The following is a 27,362-nucleotide window of genomic DNA, read 5'->3' on the forward strand; positions in this document are numbered from 1 at the left end:
AAGCCATCATTTTCAAGATGGCGTCCAATATGACTGCCATGAGCTTAAATGGCTTTATGATACTGTTCAACCTAGAAAGGTGGTTTTGGTGTCTAAAACTAGGTTTTAGGGTTCAAGAAATATGGCTGAATCAGTGAAATTACCATCAGTTAATTATTTATTGCCAAATCGAAGATGGTGTCCATTCCATGGTGATGTTCCATTGTACTACATTACGTGAAAAACAACAAAATATTGCAGTTGTGTGAGGGAATCTGTGAACTTATGGTGATTCATATGGGGACCTGGGGCGGGGGGGGGGGCGTTCATAGGTGTAGAATCAATTTCTACTGTTATATTTTCACTTGCTGGTCAGTCTTTGGCCTATGTGCTAAAGGTCAGGTCAAGGTCTCTCTCGCACCTTATCGTCCAACCAGGTGTCCAAGCAGGCAGCATATATGGTCACTGGTTGACATGTACAGTAGGCCCTGTTCACCTCACAATTGACATGGAGCCGTTTGTTGACACCTTGCAGGTATGGAATCAGCCAGAAAAGCTCTATAATGTAATTGTGCATCCCGGTGGGATGCATGTTATACAGTCATTCTTCAGCTGCATTGCAAAACTGATGCAAGGTTCAGCACTGGAAGTGGAAATGCATGTGGTTGCAGAACATGACAGGCAAGTTCAGTGGTCAGTCCTGAGTCAGCAGCACTCTTGAAGTGGTTTCTCTCAACTTGGCCAAAGACATTTGAACAGATACAGCAGTAGCCTACCTGGACACTCCGCATTTCCATCCTACTGGCTGACAGTGGGTAGACAACTTCTTCCTACACTTCACATCCACCAGTTTGAATGTGCAGGGAGACACATTGACATTAACTTCACCTTTTCTCTCATGAAGCACATGACTGAAGCACTTCTTCCGTGCTGGCCATGTGCAGTGTGCTTGATATCTAACCCAGTGCCTACCGAAGATGCATGTGCTCCATGCCATAGAGGCTAAGCTAGACCTTGTCTGTCAGCACCATGATGGATTCTGGATCACTGGCTCTGCTCACCAGTCTGGGGAGCAGACTGCCATAACGATCAGGAAAGATGCTGTCATGATGCATGTGAGTGGAGTGGACTGAAGCCTTCCCCAAAATGTGCAGAAACAGTAGAGGGAGAGTTGAAGCACTGGTGTGTCTTGGTCATAAAATATTGGGGTGTATCCTCACACACAGAAAGATCACCCACATGAGATGTCATCATGCAGAGTAAGAACATCAAGCAGAAGCCGTTGAGCATGTTGTACACCTTCAGTGCTGACGATAGATACTGCATTTAGTCATGATGAGGCAGACATCACCATGATTTCCTATATCCCTGATGCAGCCATCTCTGGAAAGGGTGTGATACACATGCTCAGTGATTTAACTGATGTTCTTGTCCTGTTGGTGTATTGGGGTGTATCAGGTGGACCTACAGTGTAAAGTACAGATGGAGCATTGTGATGGGACAGTCTTATATGTATGGCAAAGGCAAGATCAGAGCACACAACACTTTGCTGGCAGGGAACTTCCCAGGCTACCCTGATGTGCTGGGTGAGGTGGTTGCCACAAGTCAATGGCCCTTCCTCCAACACCGACCAACCTGTTGCACCACATGTGGGCTCATTTACAAGTGATGTTGTGGAAAGTGGCAGACCACCAAGGCAAGCTCCACCTGACAAGTCGTTTGATGTCACACAATTTGGATGGGAGATCCAGGATATTCCTGTTCCTGTCATTGCTAAGGGTGACCCAGCACCGTCAGAGCTATGTGACATGGTGCAATATCAATGTAGGGCACAGAGAGTGAGAAGTACATCACTGATGTACTGTAACTGCTCTGGTGAAGATGGTTACTGATGATATGTTCATGCTACAGATGAGGAGTGATGTCAATAAGGAGGATACTTGTGAGGATGAGGTAGAACAGGATGTGGGTTGGAGAATACAGATGTAGTTGCAAAAGATACATATTTGCCGTTAGATTATATCATTTTACATTCAGGTTATTATGAATACCAGTTCTTGTGACATGTTAATGACACTTTTCACAAAACAAATTGAATGAAAGTTCATCAAGTTGTTTCCATTTGTTGTTCTCCCAGAGGTCAAATTTAACCTTGACCTGACCTTTGACATGATTGACCTGATATTAAGAAAAAACAGGTATGGATTCTACACATATGAAAACCCTAAAAAAAATAGGTATTACACAGAGGTATTCTAAGACAAGCGGATTACAAGTTAAAAATTGCCAGGCGTGTGTTTAGTGGCCATTTTGGATATTTTCTTACACACTTGCACTATATTCTGTTTATTGAATTTCATAATACATTTCCTTAGAATCTATGTATGTAAACATGGTTTTAAATATTTAGGTAATTTACAAAGGAACCCTTTGTGTTCCATCTTTCATTAAAACCGAAGTACATCTTATGTCACATATAGTCACTATGTTGTCACTGCCTGTAATAGAAAAATATTCTAGATATGCTAATTTTAACAACCTTTCTGAACAATATATAGTCTGAGCTTTATCCCAACCATTTTTCAGAGAGAGAGGGTCAATAATAAGAGAGAACCATCAGTTTGAAGTAGAATGCTTCATTCGGATTTTGAAAACTGTGTTTTGGCTTGTGGTTATAAAAGGAGTGATAACACACAGATAGCTACCACCGATGCAAGGCCATCACATTTTTCCTAGCTCTAGGGGTGTATACCTACCCAAAAATCACTATGAGAATTATTCCCCCCAGATGGTACTGATGACCCCATATTTGGGGTCCTGGCTCACGGACTATGTCTTCCCCAGTCTGTCTCAGTACAGCGATGAGAACATGATGGACCCCTACAACCTGGCCATCTGCTTCGGGCCCACCCTGATGCCCATCCCCGATGGACAGGACCCCGTGTTGTGTCAGGTGCACGTCAACGAGCTCATCAAGACCATCATCGTCCACCACGAGGTCATCTTCCCCAGCCTGCGCGAGCTGGACGGCCCTGTGTATGAGAAGTGCATGGCCGGGGAGGAGTACTGGTGAGCGTTTAGTTCATTTGTTTTGATTTAACCCATTAACACATGGGGTGCCAAAACCGTATATATATACGTTTTTTTGTTTGTTTTTGTGTCTTTTTGTTTTTTTCGTTTTTTTCCACACGGGAGGGGCTAGAGCAGCTCTGGGAGTACCCATTGTGATCCTGAGAAGGAAGGGCCAGATGGATCACCGGGGGAAAAAAAGCATGGCTCCCCATCCGCTTCCTGTCTATTTCCTACTTTAAAACGTCTGTATCTCCGAATCTGTTTCCGGTGGGGAAAACCGGTCATGCGCGATGCGCGATCCCTCCCTGTTGTAACTCGCGAGTGAAATGTTATCGTTCCAGGATGTAGCCAGGGTCATCGCGCTCCATGAATGCATGCTTTTTTTACGTGGATTTGCTCGTCGTGGAGTCTAGAGCTTTAAACAGCAAAGCGCAGTCAATGGGCAGAATGCTGGCACCCACGGTAAGTTGTTATAAAAAAGATCAGGCACCCAATGTGTTAAGACCGGGAAAGCATCTGTGTAATTTTAAGATTGTTTTTGGCAGATATACAAGCTCGTCTAGATCTGCTATTTTCTTTTAAAATCGTGAACATTTGTGCAATTTGGCCGTTTCTACAAATGTCTAAATCCTAACGAAAAAAATATAAAATTCTACTGTATATATACCACTGTATCAGTGGTTCTCAAACCTTTTCATGCGTCAAGGACCCCAAAAAATGATATGTATTTGGCCACGGATTACGTTTATGATCGATATTAACTAACAGTCTTAAGCTACACAAAGTTGTGATGAGAGATTTTAAAAAAAACTCTTATAACGATAAACCATTTGAAATTGAACATTAGAGACGCAGTTCTCGTGCACAGCTCTCGTGCAAACCTCTCGTGCAAACCTTTCATACACAGCTAGCATGCACATTTCTCGTCAGTATAAAGTAAACGTACCACCAGCACTCAGAGAGAGAGAGCGAGAGAGTGAGTGAGTGTCAGCGTGAAGCTGCTGATTATAGCTGGAATGTGTATTTTCTTTCTTTCTTTCACTCAGTGAAGACTTGTTGGAAACAATTCCGAAACTCACTTTTCAACCGTGATATTGTGTCATATTGTTGTACCTGTCAGCTACAAATGATGATAATTATTAAGTTGGACAGACTGGGGGTTGACTGGAGTCGGGCACAGTGGGGTGGTTAACTACTGTCATTCACTATTTTTGGTATTCTTAAGTACACACAGCAAGCAGCCAGACATAACAGACAGTGGTGAAGGGAGATAGCAGCGTGAGAGATATACATAATAAATGGTCATGAATAATTGTTCTTCTTCCCAAAATCATCATGTGGGCTAAACTGGGGCCGGATGCCAGTTTGACACCCCTGATCTATGTACGCTCTCCTTTTTTAAATGGATTAAATGCTTTATTAACACGTTTGTTAACAGTACAGGTAGTGCAGTCAAAGGTTGTTACGCTAAAAGGATAACACAAAAACACCATGGGACTTGTTTCCACTGTGGTCCATGGTACTCAATTCATCAGTGATGTATCCCTGCTGTCGAGCAGAAACCAGCTATGTCCAAAATATTATCTTTTCAGGTAATGAAAACAACAAAAACATGTTTTCAGAACAACACAGTACTGCCTGTTGGTATGGTGGCTTTATACATTGTCAGATACTTGAATGTGTCCTTATATTATCATCCCTTTACCCCGAATACAGCTCAAGAGGAGTTAGGATGTTTTTGACCATTAATGTGTAGATTTTTTTTCCCGTCTGACTTTGTCATTCGAATCAATGGGGGACAAACCGTTAACTCCACAAGTTGGAGTTAGGTGGTTTGTCCGACAGTTTGAGGATCCAATGGAGTCAGAAGTGCTTTTTAAAATACTTTTTATTGGTTCAATATTTGTAAATATTTGTGTATTTGTCCTACACACAAACACAGGTGTTCAATAGCACTGATTTAAAAAAAATAACCCAGTAGCAAGGTATATTTACAGAGAAAGGAGGGGTGGGGTCGGGGGGGGGGGCAGAGGATGCTACTACCAAGGTGTTCTGCTAAGCCCAATAGTATGTTATGGTCAGCCATTTTTTTAGTTCAGTTTTGGGTCAGAGTTTGGGTAGGGGGTCGAGATCTTTCAAGTGTCTTGGTAGGGCATTCCACAGTATGGTGGCATCATAGTAGAATGAATTTTTCCCCATGTTTGAGCCGAATTTGGGATGAACTAGGTCGGATGAGCTCCCTCTGGTGTTATGCCCGCGGGCATCACTCTCTAGAGAAGTAGTTTGACCGGTATCTGGCCACTGATCCTCTGAGTGTAACAAAACAAGTCCCCCCCCCGTAACCCAACACCACGTGCGTATTGTTGACGAGGAACTGACTGCTTGTTGTTTTACTGGGATTACCCATTGTTCCGGACGATCAAACTTAATCCATAATTCATAGGATATGGAATACTAAATGAGGGCATTTATAGAGCAAAGTTAAAGATACTGCGTTAAAGCTAGTTTAGGGATTTATAGAGACGATTTTTCTCAGGATTAAAACCACACGGTGGGAGGAGTGGAATGTGTCTTTATAATCTCTTTTGTATCTTTCCATTTAGTGAGAGTCCCCATAGTGATGCTGGTGCCCTGGACGAGGTAGACAATGGTACCGGACCTAACACCAGTGATGAAGGTGAGCTATCAGTGTCTCTAGTGCTCATACAGTACAGTACAGTACAGTACAGTACAGTACAGTACAGTACAGTACAGTACAGTACAGTACAGTACAGTACAGTACAGTACAGTACAGTACAGTACAGTACAGTACATAGTTATTATACAGTAGTTTTGACATATTCATTAGTTTGAAAACTAATGATTATTTCAGTTTGGTGTTTGGTTTAATTTTAGTTCTAGTTAGGTTTGATATAGTGGTTTAAGTTTAAGTTTTTAGAAATACGCTTTTAATTAAAATTGAGTTTTAATTTAGTTTTACTTGTACGCCATGAGATATAATTAGATTTTTTTTTTACTCCAACACTATAAAATTGAATTATGGGTACTCTCTCCTGATTGGCTTAAATTGGCAACCCACCTGAAAATGTATTTTCTGTTTACTAAAGAGGTGGAGAGACAGGGAGACCCCTGTTACTGAACAAACACTCTATAGCAATGATTACTATCAGAATATAGTGGTTTAACCTTTTAACAAAAAACTTTTTGTATTTTTACTTTCCTGGAGTATTTCCAATTTTCTGTACTTTTACTTCTACTCCACTACATCTCAGAGGCAAATATTGTACTTTTACTCCATTACAATTATTTGAAAACTTTAGTTACTAGTTACTTTTTAGATTTAGATTTTGATTACTAAACATACATTAACCACTTAAGCTCTATGTATATTTCGGCTATTTGAAAATATTTAGATGATCTACCAGCTCACAACGCGTCGCATCGCGACACGTTGTGAGCTTGTAGATCGGCTATTTTCAAAAGATTTTTATACATTTTGAAAACTTGAAATTGGACATTCTGCATAATGAGTACTTTTACTTTTGGTACATTAAGTATATTTTGACGCCAATACTTTTGTACTTTTACCTAAGTACATTTTTAATCCCAGACTTTCACTTATAACAGAGTATATGTCTACATTGCAGTATTGATACCTTTTCCACCGCTGTCTGTCGTTTCCAGAACTGGAGCAGATCGAGGCCATAGCTAAATTTGACTATGTGGGTCGCAGTCCCAGAGAACTTTCCTTCAAGAAGGGCGCTTCCCTGCTGCTGTACCTGCGCGCCTCCGAGGACTGGTGGGAGGGCCGCCATAACGGAGTGGACGGCCTCATCCCACACCAGTACATCGTTGTCCAGGACATGTGAGTCTTTACCAAGGGGCAAACCCCCTTCACTGGAATCGAAGATAATGTCCGGGTTCTCGTTCAGCCTGCTGTTCCTATTAATGGCCAAGCAGATATATCTCTATTTCACCTTCTACTGGTCGCAATAGGGCATACTGTAGCAGTGGCGGCCATTTTCTGGTTCCACTTCAAAATAGTCAATGCATTTTTCCCATTGACATTTCCAAACATATTTACATCAATTATTTTAAGCCTAGAATCAAGCCATCCAGGGTTCTGGTGAATCATGACCATAAAACGTTTTATTCTGTGAAAAAACTTTTTTGAAAACGGCAAAACAAAGGGTATTTATTAAATATAGTATATCATATAATTAAATATAAAATAAAAATAAATCACAGAAAAAAATGTTTAATGGTCATGATTCACCAGGACCCTGGATGGCTTGATTCTAGGCTTAATTGAATTGATATAAATATTTTTGGAAATGTCAATGGGAAAAATGCATTGAGTATTTTAAAGTGGAACCAGAAAATGGCCGCCACTGCTATGCCCTATAAGATATAATCTCAATACAACTGAATGAGGTTTTGGGCGAACTTTACACTTGATTTTATTACCTTAGTAAACCTTTTCATAAACACTTTGTTTCCAATCGCTAGTTTAAAGTCTTTTTTAAATCATCATGAAATTATGGTCCCATTAATTTGAAAATGAATGATAAAGTATGGGTATGTTTCTAGGGTTTCTACTGGTTCTACTGGTGGTGAGTGAAGACCCACCCTCGCTGCACTTGCAGCCAATAGCATTAATTTCCATTAGCATTTCGGACGGGATATTGAAAGATGGCGGATTTGAAATCGCTGAAAAACAGGCTTCAAAACAAGTCTGTAGAAACCAGGGGCGTGACTTTATCCATTCTTTTTTTACGGCCGATGTGAGTACTGAGTAGGAGTCTTTACCAGCCTTACCTGGGTAGCACAGCATTGTGCAATTCTGCGAGCAATTGTAGTTGTAGTGGTTCTCAAGCAGAGGTCCAGGGACCAGGTCCCTCATGAAAACTAGGGACTGTTCTACTGCATTTGCTGCGTAATGTTTTTTTTGCTCTATCTCCTGTTGTATGTTGTGTTTTTGATTATCTGTGGAGCACTTTGTAACGCTGTTTTGAAAGGTGCTATATAAATAAAGCTTTATTATTATTATTATTACTTGAGGCGGTTCCAAATGGAACTAATGGACCCGTAAGGGTCCATTTGGTTCTATTTGTACACTCTCAGAGTTATGGTGGTCCTTGAAATGGAACAAAAATATTTTCAGATGGGGGGGTCGGCAGCCATATGCATATAGTTTTGCAGGTCCTTGACATGAAAAAGTTTGAGAACCACTGATATATATGATTTAGAATTTGTACAGTAGAATCCCCAGAAGCAAAGATTTGAGTTACAAATGTTCGCTTTAAAAAAATATATTCAAACTAAAGATTTGCAAAAATGTTCACGATTTTTAAAAATGTTATAGCAGATCTACAAGCTCATAGCACGACACTCGGTGCCGTGTTATGAGCTTGTATATCTGCTATATTTGAATAGTCAAAGAAATATAAAAATGACACAGATGAGTTCCCGGTCTTAATGGGTCAGTGCGCACATCCGAACAACGTGCAACTGGAACCGAATCCATTTGTACACTGTTCAGAGTTAAATTAACAATAAGGATATGTATTATAGCCTTAATGCAATCTGTTTACATTATGAGATTAAAGGATAACTAGGTGTAAACTAATCTAACCTGCATCACCGCACAGTGTGCGAGCCTGCAGTACATTGATTTCAATGACCTCAGCATACAGGGCAAAAACCATGTTTCACCCTATTATTTATGTTGTCTCCCCAAAATCAATATCTATGTGCTCGTTTTGTTGAATCATTTGTACAAATAGTTATTCGATCCTGTACTTTAAGCTTTCTGAGTTGCTATATTGGTCCTAACAAGTCCCATTTGGCCTTCGTGTGGAAAACTGTCTATTGTTGAATTCCCTACCTTGTCCAGAAGCTGTTTGCGGTAATAACAGTGTTAGCTTACATCTGTGCCTTCCGTAGAAACACCTGAGTGCACTGAGTAAATACATATGTTGTTGCTGTCGGTGGAAAGGAAACCTCATGTCCGAAACTGTCGCTTTTCAGCATTCAAATTCAAAAATAGCAAGAAATAGAATGACGAAGTAGGACATTAACTTATGAAAAACTAAATGTAACAAGTTAAAATATGGAGATAAGAGGTTTCTGCCCGACGGCAACAATGTGTACAACCTAGACAGGGTGTACTTTGCTGTAAAACACACATTGACACAACCTGTGCAAGAGACTGTAGCAGAGTCTTTACTTTCTATGAATACTGAGGCCTGTTGACATTCTGGCAGGCATTCCTAGAGAGCAGCATTAGATACGGAATTACAGGATGGTTTAGCAATTTTACAGTGCAACTGAAAAGCGGCCTTGCTATATGCAAAAAAAAGGAAAGAAACATCAATGAGGAAAATAGGCTCTATGCACAGCAGCCATATTATCACTTCCTTCACAGGTGTTACCAATCATGAAGGCTCTGTTCCATTCCGTGTAGCACAGTGGTTCTCAGATTTTTTAATTTCCACTACCACATAACTCTGAGAGCGTACAAATGGAACCAAATGGACCCTTAGGGTCCATTTGGTTCCATTTGTACACTCTCAGAGTTACACACCCATTTGGAACCCCCTCAAGGAACCATGAGGGTCCATGGACCCACATTTTAGTCCCACTGGTGTAGCAGAGTGTTTCCAGTGAGCCAGTTAACATGCACACTATCAGCACCCTGACTCTGTTTGACCAGAATGGAACAGAGCCTTCATTGGTATCATTGGTAACACCTGTGAATGTCTTCACAATATGGCTGCTGTGCATAGAGCCTATAGGGAAGAAAGACAGTACAGTATGAGCCCATACAGAGTATTGGTGGACAGTAACTAAAGTACATTTACTGGAGTAGGCTACTGTACATTTTTGGAATATACATATTTTTTTTTGCAAGCTGATGACTTTCACTCTGCTATATTTTAAATAGAAATATTGTACTTTTGACTCTACAATTTTTTTAGGAAGGGATCAAAACTTGTAGGTAAAATGTTTTATGAACTAACCACTTAACACATGGGGTGCCAAAACCGTATATATACGGTTTTGCAAAAGGTGCAAAAAGTGACGCGGAGTGCCAAAACCGTATTTAAACGGTTTTGGTGTCTTTTTGCTTTTTTTGTTTTTTTCCACACGGGAGGGGCTAGAGCAGCTCTGGGAGTACCCATTGTGATCCTGAGAAGGATAGGCCAGATGGATCACCGGAAAAAAAAACATGGCTCCCCATCCGCTTCCTGTCTATTTCCTTCTTTAAAACGTCTGTATCTCCGAATCTGTTTCCGGTGGGGAAAACCGGTCATGCGCGATGCGCGATCCCTCCCCGTTGTAACTCGCGAGTGAAATGTTATCGTTCCGGGATGTAGCCAGTTTTGGACCAAAATGCCTCAAATCATGAATGCAGTGTCCGATTGCCTTGAACGACCTAAGAATAAATGGCACCCTTTTCACATTGGCCTATTATTGCGCCACCCACCAGGAGGCCACAATAACGTACCTGTACCTGACCACTTTTTCTAGTTTTCTATCAGTTACTCACCCCATGAAGCCTTGAATTCATGGAGATTTTTTTGTTGTTATTGCATTTCTGAGCCAATACTTTGATGACCGGGTCATCGGTCAGTAGGAAACTCAGTAGGAGACTAAATTGAGTAGGATACTCCGCATGACATCAAATTATTGGCTCAGGAATACGACAAAAACAAAAAAAAATCTCCATGAATTCAAGGCTTCATGGGGTGTGTAATTGATAGAAAATAAGTATTTTTTTGGATGAACTAGCCTACTCCTTTAAGCTCTATTTCAAATAGTGATTTATTTTTTTTCTGAAAATGTACAGTTAATTTGTACTTTTTAATACTTCAGCATTTACTTGAGCATATCCACCACTGATACAGAGTCTGTATCAACAGGCAGTCATGAAAACAAGCAACATAACACATTGCAGACTCTCTACATCCACTCTTCTGTGAATAAGAGCCGGTGCCAAAGTGTAAATGAAACCGCTTCGAGCTGTTGTTGTTCCTGCCGCTATTAAGCTGCTGAGCTCTAATGCTAAATCTTACTGCAAACAGAGCAAGGTGCCATAAATAAGCACGTAGCACACTTTCATTCTCACAGTTTCTGTTTAAGCCACCATCTTGTCAATGTTTGATGTTTAACCCATTACAACCAAATTCATTTTAGATTTTGGCGTTGGCTTTTCAAACACAGCAGATGTACAAGCGCGCAGCGCGTCACTTCGTGCCGCGCTGCGAGCTTGTACATCGGCTGTTTTTGAAAATTTTTGAAAGATCTTGAAAGTGTGATAACAACTGATTTAGAAGGCATTTGAAGAATCGGCCTCAGGTCTTAATGGGTTAAAGATGCTTAGGTGTGAAGCTGTCTAGCATCGTGTTAATGATTCTCACATTTTTGTGATTTTTTTTTCACATGAAGCAACAACAGTGGTGGAAAGTAACAATTCTGACACATTGTGAAAGGTTTTTAAATTATTTGTGATTTTGAACCCTCATTATTTCATAATGAGGGTTCTGTACATTCAAAGTACATTTTTATACTCAAGTCAAATGAATACAGGACTTTTACTTTTACAGTTAATCGTGGTATTGCTACTTTATCTTAAAAGGTAGGGTAAGTGATATTTTCTTCTCTTTTTTTTGTTAAAAAGGATACAGTACTATATTCTGATAGTAATCATTGCTACAGAGCGTTTTTTTAACACATTCCACGCCAGAGTTCAATATCATAATGTACTCACCAGTGCCAGCGATTTATTGTTGTTTTTTTGTTTTTTTCACGTCGCCACAGACCTCGCTAAATACCTTAAGATCGCGCTTTTAAACTGTAGACACACAGGGTAGCTGTGTGAGTGGCCCAGAGAAGACCGTTTCAATCGGCGATCGTCCATTTTTAAGTTGTCGCGGTTTAAGTTAAACAGCGATCAGCGAGGAGAAAAACAACAACCTACGGATATTTCCGTTTCCGGGTGTGCTACAATGAAATGTGTCGTGGCGAGGGAGGCCTACAATGAAATGTAAACCTGCAAAAAAAAAAAAGAAAAAAAGAAGAAGACCACTTCGCGTAGATCTACGCGACTGGCACGCTGCGCAATTATTTAGGTTCGCGTAGATCTACGCGATTGGCACGCAATGTGTTAAGTAAACAGAATATAGGACATTTTCAGGTAATTTAAGCCAATCAGGAGAGAGCACTGAAAATGCTTTTTCTGTTTAATAAAGAGCTGGAGAGACATGGGAGACTCCTTTTACTGAACAAACACTCTATAGCAATGAGTACTATCAGAATATAGAGCTATTTAACACTTATTTTAACCAAAGTAAATGACTTACCTTTACCTATACCTTTAAGTGAAACATCTGAGCACTTCTTCCACCACTGATCCTTAGTATTAGTTTCCCCCCCTTTTTCTCCTTGCCACCCACTGGCAGAGACAAACAGCAAATCCAAGCTCCTAATTGGCAATTAGCATTAGTCAATAGTCAATAGAGCCTTAAGGATCGGCCAGCTACCTCTCATAAAGGACAAAACCGTAAGGTCACTCTCTGCTCAAGCCATTCATTCATTTTCTGCCCTCTCGGCTGTTAATGGATCGACATTCATCACGCGGCAGATGGCTCAATTAAGGCATAATTAAGAGAGAGCATCTTCCGCTAATCGTTGCCGTTGGGCAGAGACCTTGTATCTCCCTTTTTGTACGACTTTTTTTTGTTTTTGTAAATGAATGCCCTACTTTGTTGCACAAAGCGAAAATACGTTTTTTGTGTTGAAAGTGATTAAATTGTTTGGGTTTTTATAGATATATTGAACTGATGAACAAGAGCTTGTTGTGACTAAATAATAACTACATTGGATCCATTGAAATTAAGGCTATGTGTTTCCCTTTTTTTGGACATACAAGGCAAGACATACAAGGTTTCTGCCCGACATGGATGTAAATCCTCTACCTATTGTCTGGCATCACAAGTAGGCTCCCTAGCAGCGCTTAACCCATTAAGACCGGGAACGCATCTCTGTTATTTTAGATTTCTTTGAATATTCAAAAATAGCAGATATACAAGTGCCGCGCTAAGAGCTTGTAGATCTGCAATTTTTTTTTTTTAAATGGTGAAAATGTGTGCAAATCTTTGAATATATATATTTTTTTAACATTTGTAAAACATTTAGTTCCAGGGACCCCCAGAAGCAAAGATTTGAGTTACAAATGTTTGCTTGAAAACTGAACTATTATTCAAAGATTTGCACAAATTTTCAAGATAAAAAAAAAAAAAGCAGACCTGCAAGTTCATAGCGCGGCACTCTGTGCCGTGCTATGAGCTTGCAGATCTGCTATTTTTGAATAGCCAAAGAAATCTAAGATGACAGAGATGCGTTCCCGCATTGAATGGGTTAAGTGGTTTATTTTGCCTGTAAAAATCGTTGAGGAGGCTCGAGCTACAGATGGTTAGACCGACATTTAGCACAATTTGCATATTACGATTTGCATATTGATTGTCAAGGATTTGATTGTTAGGGTGTTTTCTTAGCATTGCAGAGGACAAAGGCATCAGCCGGGCATCCCACGGCGGGTGTATTGAGATCTTAAAGCGTGTAAGCCTTGTCTTACGAGGTTTGTCGTAACGATGCTGTTGCGCATTGAAAATAGCCGATCTACAAGCTCACAGCGCATTGCGATGCTGCGCGTTGCGAGCTTGTAGATCTGCTATTTTATCTAACTACCATTTATTTTCTTTCTCTCTTTTGTATGTGGTTGCCTGAGTGGAGTTTCATATGTGTATTTAGTGATCTTTAACATTTCTGTTATTCTTTAAAAATAATTGATTAACTCATTCAGTGCCACTCGACGTCCGTTGTATCATAAGCCCTGTGCCACTGGACGTCTAAGACGTCCACAAAAAAAAATTCAGAACCCAAGATATCATGATTTGAAAATGTTCTGCTCCATTCACTTCTTGTTTAACTTCTTACTGAAAAAGGCTGTATTTCGGCTCTTAAGCACTTTTTTTTTACAATGAATTTTGGCTCTGGCACTCAGAGCCAAACTGCCAGAAATAAGTCAGGCACTGAATGAGTTAAGAAATAATACTTATGTTTTTTCATGCATTTTCGTCCACAATGACATGCCCAAAATGGACGCCAAGGTTGAGAGTGTTTTTTCAACCTGGTCCCTGTTGTTTTTTCCAGGGACGACGCGTTCTCAGACAGTGTCCCTCACAGAGGTGACACCGAGGCCACCAGCGGGGGGGCGTACCAAGGTGACAGAGCCCCGTCCAGGAGTGACCACCACACTCCTGAGCACCGCTTTGGAGCCGCGCTGGGCAGGTACTGTACACTGACGCTTCTACACACCAGTGGTTCTCAAACCTTTTCATTGTCAAGGACTAGGGCTGTCACGATTACACATTTAAGTTGACGATTAATTGTCACTCAAATAATTGCGATTAGCGATTTAAATGTGTGTTTGGCATTGAACATCGGAACATATGAAAATGTTTAAATATACAAAGAAATTATTGACATATTTAATACATTTTTACATGTAAAAATAGCAGAAATAGCTGATCTACAAGCTTACAAGGCGTCACAAAGTGACGCCTTGTAAGCTTGTAGATGAGCTATTTCTGCTATTTTTTATATTTTTTAACATGGAAACGATTATGATGATTATGCAAAAATAATTGCTATTATCTCATATAATTGCGATTAGACGATTATGTAATAATTGTGACAGGCCTATCAAGGACCCCCAATATGCTCTACACACTACACTTTACAGTTCGTCCCATGTGGATTCATGGGACGACATATAGAACTAATATCCATAATTAATGTGGCTAAAGTCTGTACCATAAAAACATATATCTGATTCCATGTCTGCACACATTCATTCTAGGCAGGCATGTTTATTGTTCACCCTATTTCACATATATTGTGAAATGTTATTTGTATCAAAAGTTAAAGTATGATGTTATTGTTTTTTTTTGTGCATACAGTATGGGCACTGTTCACAACAAAGCCAGGTGCAGAATAAACAAATACCCTAACAACCAAAACACAAGTTGCACGGCAACAAGTCCATGTGGTACAGTTAAACACTTAAGCGCACAGCGGCCGTGTTGCAAAGAAAAAACAAACAAGTAGCTATTTTTTGCGAAAACAACAAAAATCTCCATGAATTCAATGCTTCATGGGGTGTGTAATTGATAGAAAATAAGTAGTTTTTTGGGTAAACTACTCCCTTAAGACAACATTTTTTAAAATGTTTTAACTCTTTGACTGCCCTTGACTCGATAACGCGTCAATAGCTACTTTGTCCAGTTGGCCGTCGACGCGTTCGACGCGCTGGACGCGCGTTCATTGTTTAATCTCTGATTGCGCTATGCTGCTTAATATTCAATGTTATTTTCGAGTTCCACTTACTTCACCCACATCTGCATCCGGTTTCATGACCTGGATTCCGTTTCCGTTTTTTGATTTTTTTCCCCGGTCATTTTCGTCCAGAATAGGTAAACAAACGGTTTTTCACACGGTATAACAAACAAACGGACAGGTTCTCTTCTATAATCTATGGTCTGGGTGACGATCAGTCATCGCCGTCGTGTATCACATCGTAATTTTGGCCGATCAGACAATGTGAGACCACGTCACATCCGTTTTCATGTATTTCCCTGTTTAATCTCTCAAGAAGGGTGACAGTGAGCCAACGACCTGATCAAGCTGTCATGTGCTGCTCTCTAGTGGCGGATTTGTGCTGTGTCTTTAAATTATGTGTCTTTAAATTATTTTCATGAAAAAAATTCAAAATATAAAAATAAAAAAACACGAAAATTGCTGGCACTGGGGGAGTACTTTATGAAAATACTCTGGCAGTCAAAGAGTTTATACTGTATATGTATATATATTTGAAAATGTCTGAAAATGTTTCAACATGGAAACGATTATGCAGATTATGTAAAAAAAAGAAAAAATAAGGTGATTATTGAATAATTGTGACAGGCCTATGGAGCTGATATACGCTGCTAGTCTCGTGCCCTCTTTCCCAGTGGTGGAAAGTAACTAAGTACACTTAAGTACTGTACTTAAGTAATTTTTTCGGGTATTTGTACGTTACTTGAACATTTGTTTTGCACCAAAACCACTCCTTGGGCTAAAAACGGCCATAGCCAACCCTTTCTAGGTAATTTTTTTGTGTAAAAAGCCCATTGAGATTGGGCCGTTTTTAGCCTAAGGAGTGGTTTTGGTGCAAAAAAAATGCTTGCAATGGATTCAGAATCATAAAAACACCCTAGTTTGACCCCTCACATGCTACTTAAAACAGAATTAAATTTACATATTTTTCTCCGCATAAGGTTATGGTGGGTACCCCAACTTTCAGCAGCTGTCAATAATTCCCCTAGGGAAACTGCATTTCAGTCTTTGTGAGATGTGTTACTAGACACTTTTACAAACACATTGGTGAAGAAATTTCTTGGTAAGGAATTTATTCCTAGATATGACATTAACCACTTCAGCTCATTTCGGCCATTTGAAAATAGCCGATCTACAAGCTGCGACGCATTGTGAGATCTTGTAGATCTGATATTTTCAAAAGATTTTTACACATTTTAAACCTTGAAATGGGACACTCTGCATAATGAGTACTTTTACTTTTGGTACTTTAAGTACATTTTGATACCAATACTTTTGTACTTTTACTCAATGTTTAATTCCAGGCTTTTACTTGATTTGATTTATTTATTCGCACAAATAAAAACAGAACAAAGGTAACATCATTAAAACAACACAGAAATAAGTGCAGGTGAGAAAAGGAAACCCATAAAGGGCTTATAAGGGTTCTCACCTAAAAATAATAAACAAGTAGTTAAACATAATAATCAAGTTAAACATAGTAATCAAAATTACTTGCAGTATTGATTCTTTTTTTTAATTTATTTTTAAGATATTTTTTGGGGCTTTTATGCCTTTATTTGGACAGTACAGTAGGCTGACAGGAAATGGGGAGAGAGATGGGGGGGAGACATACAGCAAAGGTCTTCGGGAACGGGAGTCGAACCCGCGACACGCTGTCATGCTGGATTACCAGCTTATGTGGTATGCGCCTGGACCGCTAGGCCAGCGGACACCCGCAGTATTGATTCTTTTACTTAACTAAAGCAACTGAGTACTTTTTCCACCACTGCTCTTTCCCTCAGAGTGAGAATCCGTTCCGACGGTGCCGCCACGCCTCGCCACAGGAGCGCCGCCGACAGCCACAGCCCCACCCGAGCCGCCGCCGCGGACCTCCACCTCCCGCCCAGAGTCATGCCCCGGCCCTGCAGTCCGCACAACAAGATGGCCGCCCTGGCGGCGGCGGGCGGCAGAGCGCCCCCCGTGGACAGCCCGGAGAAGCGGCGGAACCTGGCCGCGTTCGGCAGCGCAGGCAGCATCAACCACCCGGAAAGGAAGGTGTTCGCCGACAGCCACTCGCTGAGGTCGTCGCCCGCCGCCACTCGCCACGCCAGCCTGGGCGACCACAAGACCCTGGAGGCCGAGGCACTCGCCGAGGTGAGCGCCTAGTGGTGGAAAGTAACTTACTCAAGTACTGTACTAATTTTGAGGTGTTATTACTTTATTGGAGTATTTACAGTTTTTTGTACTTTTACTTCTACTCCACTAGGCTGCATCTCAGAGGCAAATATTGTACTTTTACTCCACTACAATTATTTGAAAACTTGAGTTACTTGTTACTATATAAACTATGATATCATAAAAACATACATTAACCCCCTAGCCCTATACTTTATACATAGGCTATTTGAAAATAGCAGATCTACAAGCTCACAACGCGTCACATCGCGACGCGTTGTGAGCTTGTAGATCTGCTATTTTCAAACATTTTAGTACTTTTACTTTTGGTGCTTTTAATTATATTTTGATGCCGATACTTTTGTACTTTCACTCAAGTAACATTTTGTGTAGATTCGTTGATATTGAAAAAAAACTAATATTAAAGAAACTTGCTTCTCAGGAATTCAAAATAATCAAAAAAGTGGTTGATGGAATAATCAGTGAGAAAATACTGGATCCCTATAGGATGGACACTGGAACGGTCAGATACAGGGCAAACTGCATTGATTCTGTCAACTCGGCCATGATGGAACAGACTCTCCCATGCAGCAATACTGCACGTCCTCTCTTTTAATGGACCCATTTTCTAACTGCGCAGCCGTTTTGGGAGTTTATGCAATTGAGTTAATGATAGAAAATGTAACTGGCTTTGGAGGCCAGCCAAGGCATTAGGAATGAAGCAGAGAGGACAAACGGCACTCAAGTAACTACCGTTCAAAAGTCTATAGAAGTGTCTTTTATGGGTCCCTTTGAAGTCCATTTTCAGAGAGGACTTTAGGTCAAACGTTCATAATAGATTGTGGATTTATGGTTTTCTGTTTTTACGTTTGAAGTGGAGGAATGCTGTATGCTAGCCAGTGGTGGACGAAGTAGTCTGATTTTAAGTAAAAGTAGAAGAGGCCAATGAGCTCAGTGGCCTTGTGGTTTGAATGTCCGCCCTGAGATTTGGAGGTCGGGGTTTGATTCCCCGGCCCGGGGTCATACCAAAGACTATAAAAATGAGACCCAATGCCACCCTGCTTTACGCTCAGCACCAAGGGTTGGATTGGGGGTAAGTCAGTGAGACATACTAGCGTCATGTCCAGGGGGTGTACTTGTACATCATGGCTTACTTAAAAGTAGAAATACCACAATGTAAAAAGTCAAGTTAAAGTCCTGTATTCTAGCCTGATTCTGCGTGGAGCTTCAGTCTGAAATTGGCTGCAGTGTCGGCGATTACAAAGGGGAGGGGATTCAAATTTCCCTAAACCAATCACAAGAGATCCACGGATCCGCCTATAGAGCATCGCAGTTCCCGCCCCCTCCGGGTGCCGGAAGAAAAAACTCAATGCATTTTTCCCATTGACATTTCCAAACATATTTATATCTATTAATTTAAGCCTCGAATCAAGCCATCATGACATGACATGAATCATGACCATCAATCATGACCACAATTTTCTCAAGATTTTTCTTTGAAAATAGCTGCAATGCGTTGTGAGCTTGTAGATCGGCTATTTTAAAATATGCGATGTATTTGTGTATAGGGTTAAAGTGCTGATGTGGCCTGCCCTATAGTCGCTTTTGTTGGGCTTGTTCTCATAGATCTGGTTGCTTATTTCTCTAGCAAAATCTGGCAACAACAAACAAAAAAGGCATGCGAGGCTAGACAGTGACAGACACGCTGCTCACGCAGACACGCACACGCATATTACACACACACACACATACACACAGTACACACAGCTCACGCTCTCTCTCATTCAGTTTTATAATGTAAAACTTAAAACAGGACTAAGACGGTAATATTGCGGATGATCGCGGCCAGATAGTCTCGCTGAGCCTTTCACACACAGCGAGCATTATCTCGCCGATCAAAGGCCAATCTGCGTCAGATCGGGAGGTTTTGTCGGCGAGCGCCAAAAAAGGTCGTGGACAGCATGCCTTAACCATTTAAAGTTTAAACCCTCTACTCTGAATGTAACGGACCTGAGTTGCAACTGTACTTGGTCTGCTGTTGTTTCCTTCTACCCCGAATCTCTTCGCCAGAAATAAAAAAATAATTCTACACCGGTGGATTCTGTGCCAATGTGTCTCTTATTCTCATTGTTAGATCCTGAGCCTGCTAGTAGTGACTAGTGAGAGCTTCATAAGCAAACATGTCCTTAAAACATTTTGTGTGACACTCAATATTTTCCCTGCCCTACATATTTAGCATAGTAACTTTGAGTTTGCAATTCTTTCACTAAAGTAGAGAAACAACTTTAGTTGTCGCTACGCTATACGCTCTGCTTTGGGAGCTTGTACATCAGCTATTTCTGGCCAATAGCCTCAAGTGGTTAACCCTTTAAAACCGGGAACACATCATACTTTTCTTTATTTCTTTGGCTATTCAAAAATAGCAGATTTAAAAATAGCTATTTTTGAAAAATTTAGAAAATGTGTGCAAATCTAACCAAATCAAAGCGAAATCAAAGCGAAATCAAAGCGAAATCAAAGCGAAATCAAAGCAAACTATTATAAAATATTTTGTTCCAGGGACCTCCAGAAGCAAAGATTTGAGTTACAAATCTTCGCTATGAGCTTGTGTTTTTGAATAGCCAAAGAAATCAAAAAATTACACTGATGCGTTCCCGGTCTTAAAGGGTTAATTATAATTGTCAAACGTTTTGTTCTCTCCGCGTCGGTCAGGACATCGAGAAGACCATGAACACGGCGCTGCACGAGCTGCGCGAGCTGGAGCGGCAGAACGTGGCCAAGCACGCCCCGGACGTGGTCCTGGACACCCTGGAGCCCCTCAAGCAGCACCCGCTGCCCCCGGTGGTGGGAGGGGGGTCCCAGCCCCAGCCCCACCACCAGGAGCCCCCCGGGAGCCCGCTGCACACCATGGTGATCAGGGACCCGGACGCGCTCCTGCGGCGCAGCAGCAGCAGCTCCTCCTCGGAGACCATGTCCACGTTCAAGCCCGCCCTGTCGGGGGCGGCGCGGCGGCCCAGCGCGCCTCTGAGGCAGCCGCCCGTGCGGCCCGTGAGGCCTGCGCCCGTGCTGGGACTGGGGGGACAGGGGGGGGGACACCGCTCCAGCAGCTCCAGCTCCTCTGGTCTGGGCAGCCCCGGGATCACGCCCACGGAGAGGGTGTTCCCCAAGGCGCCGTCTCCGTCCCCCTCCACTTCTTCCACCTCCTCCGACAAGCAGGGTAACATGTGAGAGAGAGCCCGTGGGGTGGTCCCCGACGGGGTATGATCTGAAGGATCATCCCCCCACCCTCCCACCCTGATAGAAAATAAACACACACTATCTGTGAGGAGAATGTGCAGGGTTCCTTTTGTAAAAAAAAAATATATATATATATATATATATAAAATAATAATGAATGGGGGGGGTGGGGGTTCATTTTCTTAACCACTCAAGCCCTATATACTTCTTTGTACGACAAATGGTGAAAATAGCCGATCTAAAAAGCTGCGACATGTCAGACCGGCTATTTTCTAATTGAAATTAAACATTGGAAAATAATTTCAAAAATCTAGAAAATCTTTGACAAAAAAAGTTGACAATTAACTAGTCTGCTCTACATTTACCAAAACAAAATGCATGTATTGAATTCAGTCTGTCCAGAAGCAGGGATAAAAACACATCCCTAACGTCCATAAGAATGAATGACCGGAGGGGGATGTCAAAAGCAGAAGCATGGACCCCCCCACCCCACCCCACCCCTCCAAAGCGAATCGAACCCTGCGAATACGTACCACTAATCTTGTATTCCCAGTCTAGGTATACTGACACATGTTCAAATATCACAGTGAGAGAGGACTCGAATCTAGTATAAAGATCATTTCAGATATGACGGGTGCGGTAGTTATGCTTTAGACGTGCTGGATGACAAAGGGACGCACTGGAAAAAAAGACTTCTCTGCACTGAAACCTACGAGATCTCCCCTGCAACATCTCATTGAAATGTTATTATCTTACAGAGACACTGTCTGGTGAAGGGCCTGACCCATGCCACATATTTGGGGTTACGATCCCAATTTTGAAGAGTCCTAGACCACCGACGTTTTGACCACTATATTCTCAAAAAAGTGTAACAATTACCAATTTATTTGATGAAATCTAAGTTTAATGTACAATTTGGGAACACAGGGGTCTTCAACAGGGTGTCCGGGACCCCTAGGGGGTCTTCAGAGTTACTACAGGGGGGCCGCCAAATCTTTGTGTAATTGGATTATTTATTTTTACATTAACCACTTGAACCCTATTATCCCTATTCTGAAGAGGACTTGAGCCAAAAAAATGCCGATCTACAAGCTCACAACGCCTCGCAGCGCGAGGCGTTGTGAGCTTGTAGATCGGCTATTTTCGGCAAAGAGGTTTGGTGTTGGTCTATGAAATCTATGAAAATACAATTTTATACAGTATGTATAGTGGGGGTCCTTGCTTCATCTCTGTTTCAGCTAGGGGGTCCTTGGGCTGAAAAACGTTGAAGACCCCCCTGACTTACAGCATATGCAAAAAATAAGATTAAAAAAGAAACAAATAAACACAATAAACAGCAGATCTATTAAGCTCACGATGCGTTGCGTTGTGATCTTGTATATCAGCAGTCTGTTTTTGTTTTTACTTAAAAATATGTTCTCCTATATAATGGCATGCCCAAAATAGGCACGCCAGTTTGAGAGTGGTTCGGCAACGTAATAGGCTCTATGCACAGCAGCCATATTATCACTTCCTTCACAGGTGTTACCAATAATATGGTGATTGGTAACACCTGTGAATGTCTTCACAATATGGCTGCTGTGCATAGAGCCTATTGTCCATCAAAAAAATCAAATAATGGCCGAAATACCGACCAAACCAGTCTGGCTCTGGGGGCATTGTCAGACACTTAATCCAGTCATCTCTCCATATAGAAATATTAGCTGTGTTACCTCGAAGAAAAGAAGTAAACACGTTTCCTCTTAGAATTAAAGAGACTAATGCACTTATAAACTCTATGGGGACTTGTCCTGCGTTTTGTTAGATTCTGTGTTTGCATATTATTGACCAAGTCGTGCTAGAATCAAGGCATAGGATATCGTCGCTCTCGGGTGGAAACCTTGTGTCCAAAACCGTTGGGGAAATGGGAAAAAAAGAGAATCTGTGTTCCAACGGATCCAATGTAGTTATTATTTAGTCACTCAAGCTCTTGTTGATACTTTGCATTCGTTCAATAATTTATCAACTTTCACTTTCAACATAAAAAAGTTTTAAAACATAGCAGGTTGCTATTTCCGCTACTTTTACGTGACACTCTTATTACGACAAGTAGGTCATTAATCTACAAAAAAATACAAACACAAAAAGACGAAATATGGAGGTATACAAGGTTTCTTCAAGACAGCGACAATATGAGAATATCACTGAAGCTATACATAATGATTCAACCGCACATAATCAGTACAGCCTTTGTGGGAAATTGTATCATACATACATACATACATACATACATACATAGATGGGATTGCTTACTATTGACGGTGTTCATTGCCTATCTCAGCGATTCTCAACCTGTGGGCCGGGGCCCTCCGGTGGGCCGTGGGGATATTGCAAGTGGGCCCACGAAATAACTGGCAAAAAAAGATTTCAAATTTAAAACAACATTAATACTAAAAAATATATCATGTAATGTTTTCTTTAAAACCTTAAAAAAAAAAAAAAGCGGACCACCAATTCTGACCACTTAACACGGCAACCGAAAGGCTGCCGTGTTAAGTGGTCAGAACGGGTGGGCCGCGAACACTTTCAACATTTGTCTAAGTGGGCCCTGATCCAGAAAAGGTTGAGAACCACTGGCCTATCTTTAATAAGGATTATGAATATATATTCTGTATGTGAGTTGAATAGGTACGTTCTGATTTGAAAATATGCTTACTGCTAATGGTGACTTGTATAAATGACAATGTATGATAGGAAACAGGATATATTATTATCAACCGTAGTGGGTAGATTTTGTAACTTTTATCCTTGCACAAACGATAACAAGACAATAATAAAATCTCAGAAACGTTACGGAGCTGCTCTGCGTCTGTCACAGTTTATTCTTAGTGTATGTTGTACTCACGGGTGGACAGTAACACAGTACATATACTCGAGTAGCTACTGTATTTAAGTAAAAATACAGCAGGGGTCCCCCCGGACCCCACTTTGAGAACCAATGTTCTGCTACACCACTGGTTATACTACAATTAATCACAAACATCCAAGGCAGATGGAGTGTCCATAGTTAGGCTTCTTCCTGTGTATTGAAAACAAAACGTGTGAACATATTGAAGTAAAACAGACTATATGTGTCAAAAAGTTAACAAAATGGATACTGGTTGTGATTTCAAAAGCCTGGCCAGTGATCAGTCATTATGAATTATGCACCATATGGGCGGGAAACGCTCGCGTGCGTGTGCGTGTGCGTGTGCGTGTGCGTGTGCGTGCGTGCGTGCATGCGTGCGTGTCTGTGTGTGTGGCTTGCTTCCCCACACTGACACCCTGTGGCAAGGAGCTCCATCAATATGCAGCTACCGTCTCCCTTAACAGGGCTATATACGACATACTAGTAGCACCACCAAGTGGCCATAATGAGACCTCACAGGATATGTTAAGGGGATGCTAGTGATGATCTCCACATATCAACTCACTTTAAAAAAAAAAGCAACAACACATAATGAAACTACATAGACATGAGTTAACAATGGTAATGCATAAATGACAGTAATAATAATTTAAATAATATATAATCAAAAGAATAAAAAAGAATGAGAAATGTACATTTTGTAAAACCAGATTCACCACAGAACTAATTCCAGAATGTCAAAAAAAAAAAATATCATAATAAAGTAAATGAGAATATTCATATGTTTACAATGGAATACCCACTACACAGGTAAGACGTAAGGCACAGTTAGTCGTTCTACATAGAGACAAGTCTGGCAAACCTATACCCACAGCAGCCTATCTTTTAAGAAGATACATAACCACACAGGTGTAATAAGCAAGGGATAATTAATGGAGAGCAGGTCATTATTGAGATATACACCCTGACAGGGTGATTCGACTTATTCCTCAATAATGACCCACTCCCCATTTATTATCGTGCTTATTACACGGAAATTAATAAATTGACCCAAAAGTAACAAAACGTAATAACATGGCTTATTACACGGGTTGGGTGATGAATGCTTGATTCTGATTGGTCAATCACTGAATTCAGCAATGTGTTATCCTATATAAAAATTGCCTAGAGGGTGGGTGGACCTGGGACCGCGTCGCAAACGTAACATCCGGACATGTGAGGCGCACCGTTGCTCCGATCCACGCCAAACAACAAAATACTGTTCAGGGGTCTGCCATCAGAATACTCCCACCAGGGGCCACATGTTGCCCCCAGGGGCCATGTCAGGGGCCCCCGGGGGCCACAGGTACACCGTTGCTCCAATCCGCACCAAACATGGCACAAATGCTATTCAGGGGTCTGCCATGAAAAATTGTCACACCCAAAAAACTAAATTGCACTACAGCAGTGAAAACACTTCAAATGGCCATAACTCGGACCATTGCTCTGATCAGCGCAATATAGGACTGAAGGCCGTGTAGCAGCCTGGACATAGAGTTTTTGAATAAAGACCGCTGAACTCAATAACAGACCGCTGTCTAATCAAAGCACCTGCTCATATCAATCAATATCAAAATGCTTGATTTTGTGCCGTATGTAAACAAACGTATGTAAACAAACATGCAATGTAATTTACAGCTAAACATTGCTCTCAAGAATGTTTTTTAACATTCTTGTCTAGTGTCTATTTCTCAACATTGAGGTGAGACATAGACAATCCAGTAACCGAATATTGATTCTATTTTTTCCAAGGCAATGGTGTTGCACTGTACTCACTTGGCATTAATTAATGGAATAATTTCATTACCATAAGCAATGAAATTCGTATTAAGTAACCGTGTAATAAGTGGGATAGCCGCTTCCCATTGATTATCCCTTGCATAGCATAGAAAATGATTATTCAATCACCTCTATGTTCAACAGAAACCAAAGTTATGTCCACCTTTGGTTGTTAGAATGCCATTTCTACAGTAAAGCTCTGAATAAACTACTAGTGTCTATTACACGCTTGAAATGAAAGACCAACTTTGTGAAACTAAACTCAAATAAAACGCATGCTTAATGTACTAAGTCAATACCATCATACGTTCATGATATTACAAATAGTAGATTTAATAGCCGACACGAAAAGAAAAAAACTGAGGAACAGAACCGTGGGTCATGTTATACATTGTACTGTACAGATATAATGTTTTACTATCATTGAATTGTTGTTTTATGGCTTTTAAAACTGCTGTTCATGCAGGTCTACAGCAGTACACTGGTCATTAGCTACACTTTTAAATCAGCATCTTAAAACTTCAATATTCAATTTAAATGTTTAAATATTTGACACAATTGGCCTCTAAGACTGGAGGAGTCAACTGGTGCAACGGGTTACCCCATTTGAAATACCTAATTAATTAAAAGTACCTCAAAATTGTACTTGCTATAGGTATAATACCTGAGTAAATGTACTTGGTTACTTTCCACCACTGCAATAGACCCAAGTGTGTCATATCCACACCTAGCACAACCAGGCTGTCCCAGCAGGGGGAGCCATATTCAAACATAAAGTAGATTGCTACAGTACAACATCAGGTTCAAAAATACACTATATGATGGAAGCACAAACAGCAGACCACAATTCTATTAATAGGAAACAAGCAAATTAAATCTCATTCAAGCCATTGGGAATGAGAGTATGAAGGGAGTTTGTTCAATATGACAATCCTACAATATAAGAAAAAGGCCTGTATTCTGACTTGAAGTTTTGATATGAAAATATACTTACAGTACCAAATTAAGAGTACTACACTTTTTTCAAAAGTTGTAGAACCTTAAAAAAAGAAAGGTTAAATAGCACGTAAAGTGAATTAAGCTATTTGTTTATAGACATATTATACATGTAAAATAGTCATTGCTGAAACCCTGGGAAAAAAAATTGGAACTTTATTTTACAGCGTTATGGAATAAGACCACTTTATGTTTTTTGAATACAATCTGGGGTAGTATATTGTGGGCGGGATTAAAATATCAACTGTGTACGCACCACGGTGATACTGTAATATGTAATGAGCCTACTGTACTATCATACTGTACATCAAGTCAGTTATACAGTGCCAGTACCGCGGGAAGTAGGGGTGCTGGGGGTGCGGCCGCCCCCCCCTCCCCCAGGTGTTACCGCACCCCCTACCGCCCCCCCTCTGGCAGGAGGGGGGTAGGATAAAAATAAAATAAAAAATGTCACGTTATTCATATAAATAAAAATGTTGGGTTGGGGAATAAAAGAAAATAGGCCTATTTTAGAAATAAATATTCTAAAATGTTAAACTACACCTCTTTGGTTTTATTATCATCATCACGAATCAGCGTATGCCGCCTACGGACAGTTCGGTCACCTGTCCGCTGTTTACTGTTTAGTCAGTGGTGTGTTTACTTTACGCACGGGGCGCACTCACAAGCTCCTACCTGTCACAGGTTGTTTAGTTTACACCATGGCTCAAAAAATAATTTCTGATTTCTTTGGTGGCGGGCCCAAATCAAAAAAGAATACAGAAGCAAGTCAAGC

General features: G+C 40.9%; 1 protein-coding gene across 6 annotated transcripts in view; it reads left to right on the forward strand.

Annotated features, from left to right (window-relative positions):
* Positions 1 to 20,964, forward strand: part of LOC308082646 (SLIT-ROBO Rho GTPase-activating protein 3-like) — a 112,332-nt gene extending 91,368 nt beyond the window's left edge. For all 6 annotated transcript variants that reach the window (XM_080424527.1, XM_080424528.1, XM_080424529.1 and 3 more), the window contains 6 exons: positions 2,824 to 3,048; positions 5,655 to 5,728; positions 6,736 to 6,916; positions 14,269 to 14,406; positions 17,277 to 17,628; positions 20,362 to 20,964. In XM_080424527.1, coding sequence (XP_080280653.1) covers positions 2,824 to 3,048; positions 5,655 to 5,728; positions 6,736 to 6,916; positions 14,269 to 14,406; positions 17,277 to 17,628; positions 20,362 to 20,877 — 1,486 coding nt within the window. In that variant the 3' untranslated portion in view covers positions 20,878 to 20,964. The remainder of the gene's footprint in view (positions 1 to 2,823; positions 3,049 to 5,654; positions 5,729 to 6,735; positions 6,917 to 14,268; positions 14,407 to 17,276; positions 17,629 to 20,361) is intronic.
* Positions 20,965 to 27,362: the final 6,398 nt, after the last annotated feature.

Source organism: Gymnoscopelus braueri (genome assembly GCF_963280865.1).
Source record: "Gymnoscopelus braueri genome assembly, chromosome: 3".
Lineage (NCBI taxonomy): Eukaryota > Metazoa > Chordata > Actinopteri > Myctophiformes > Myctophidae > Gymnoscopelus > Gymnoscopelus braueri.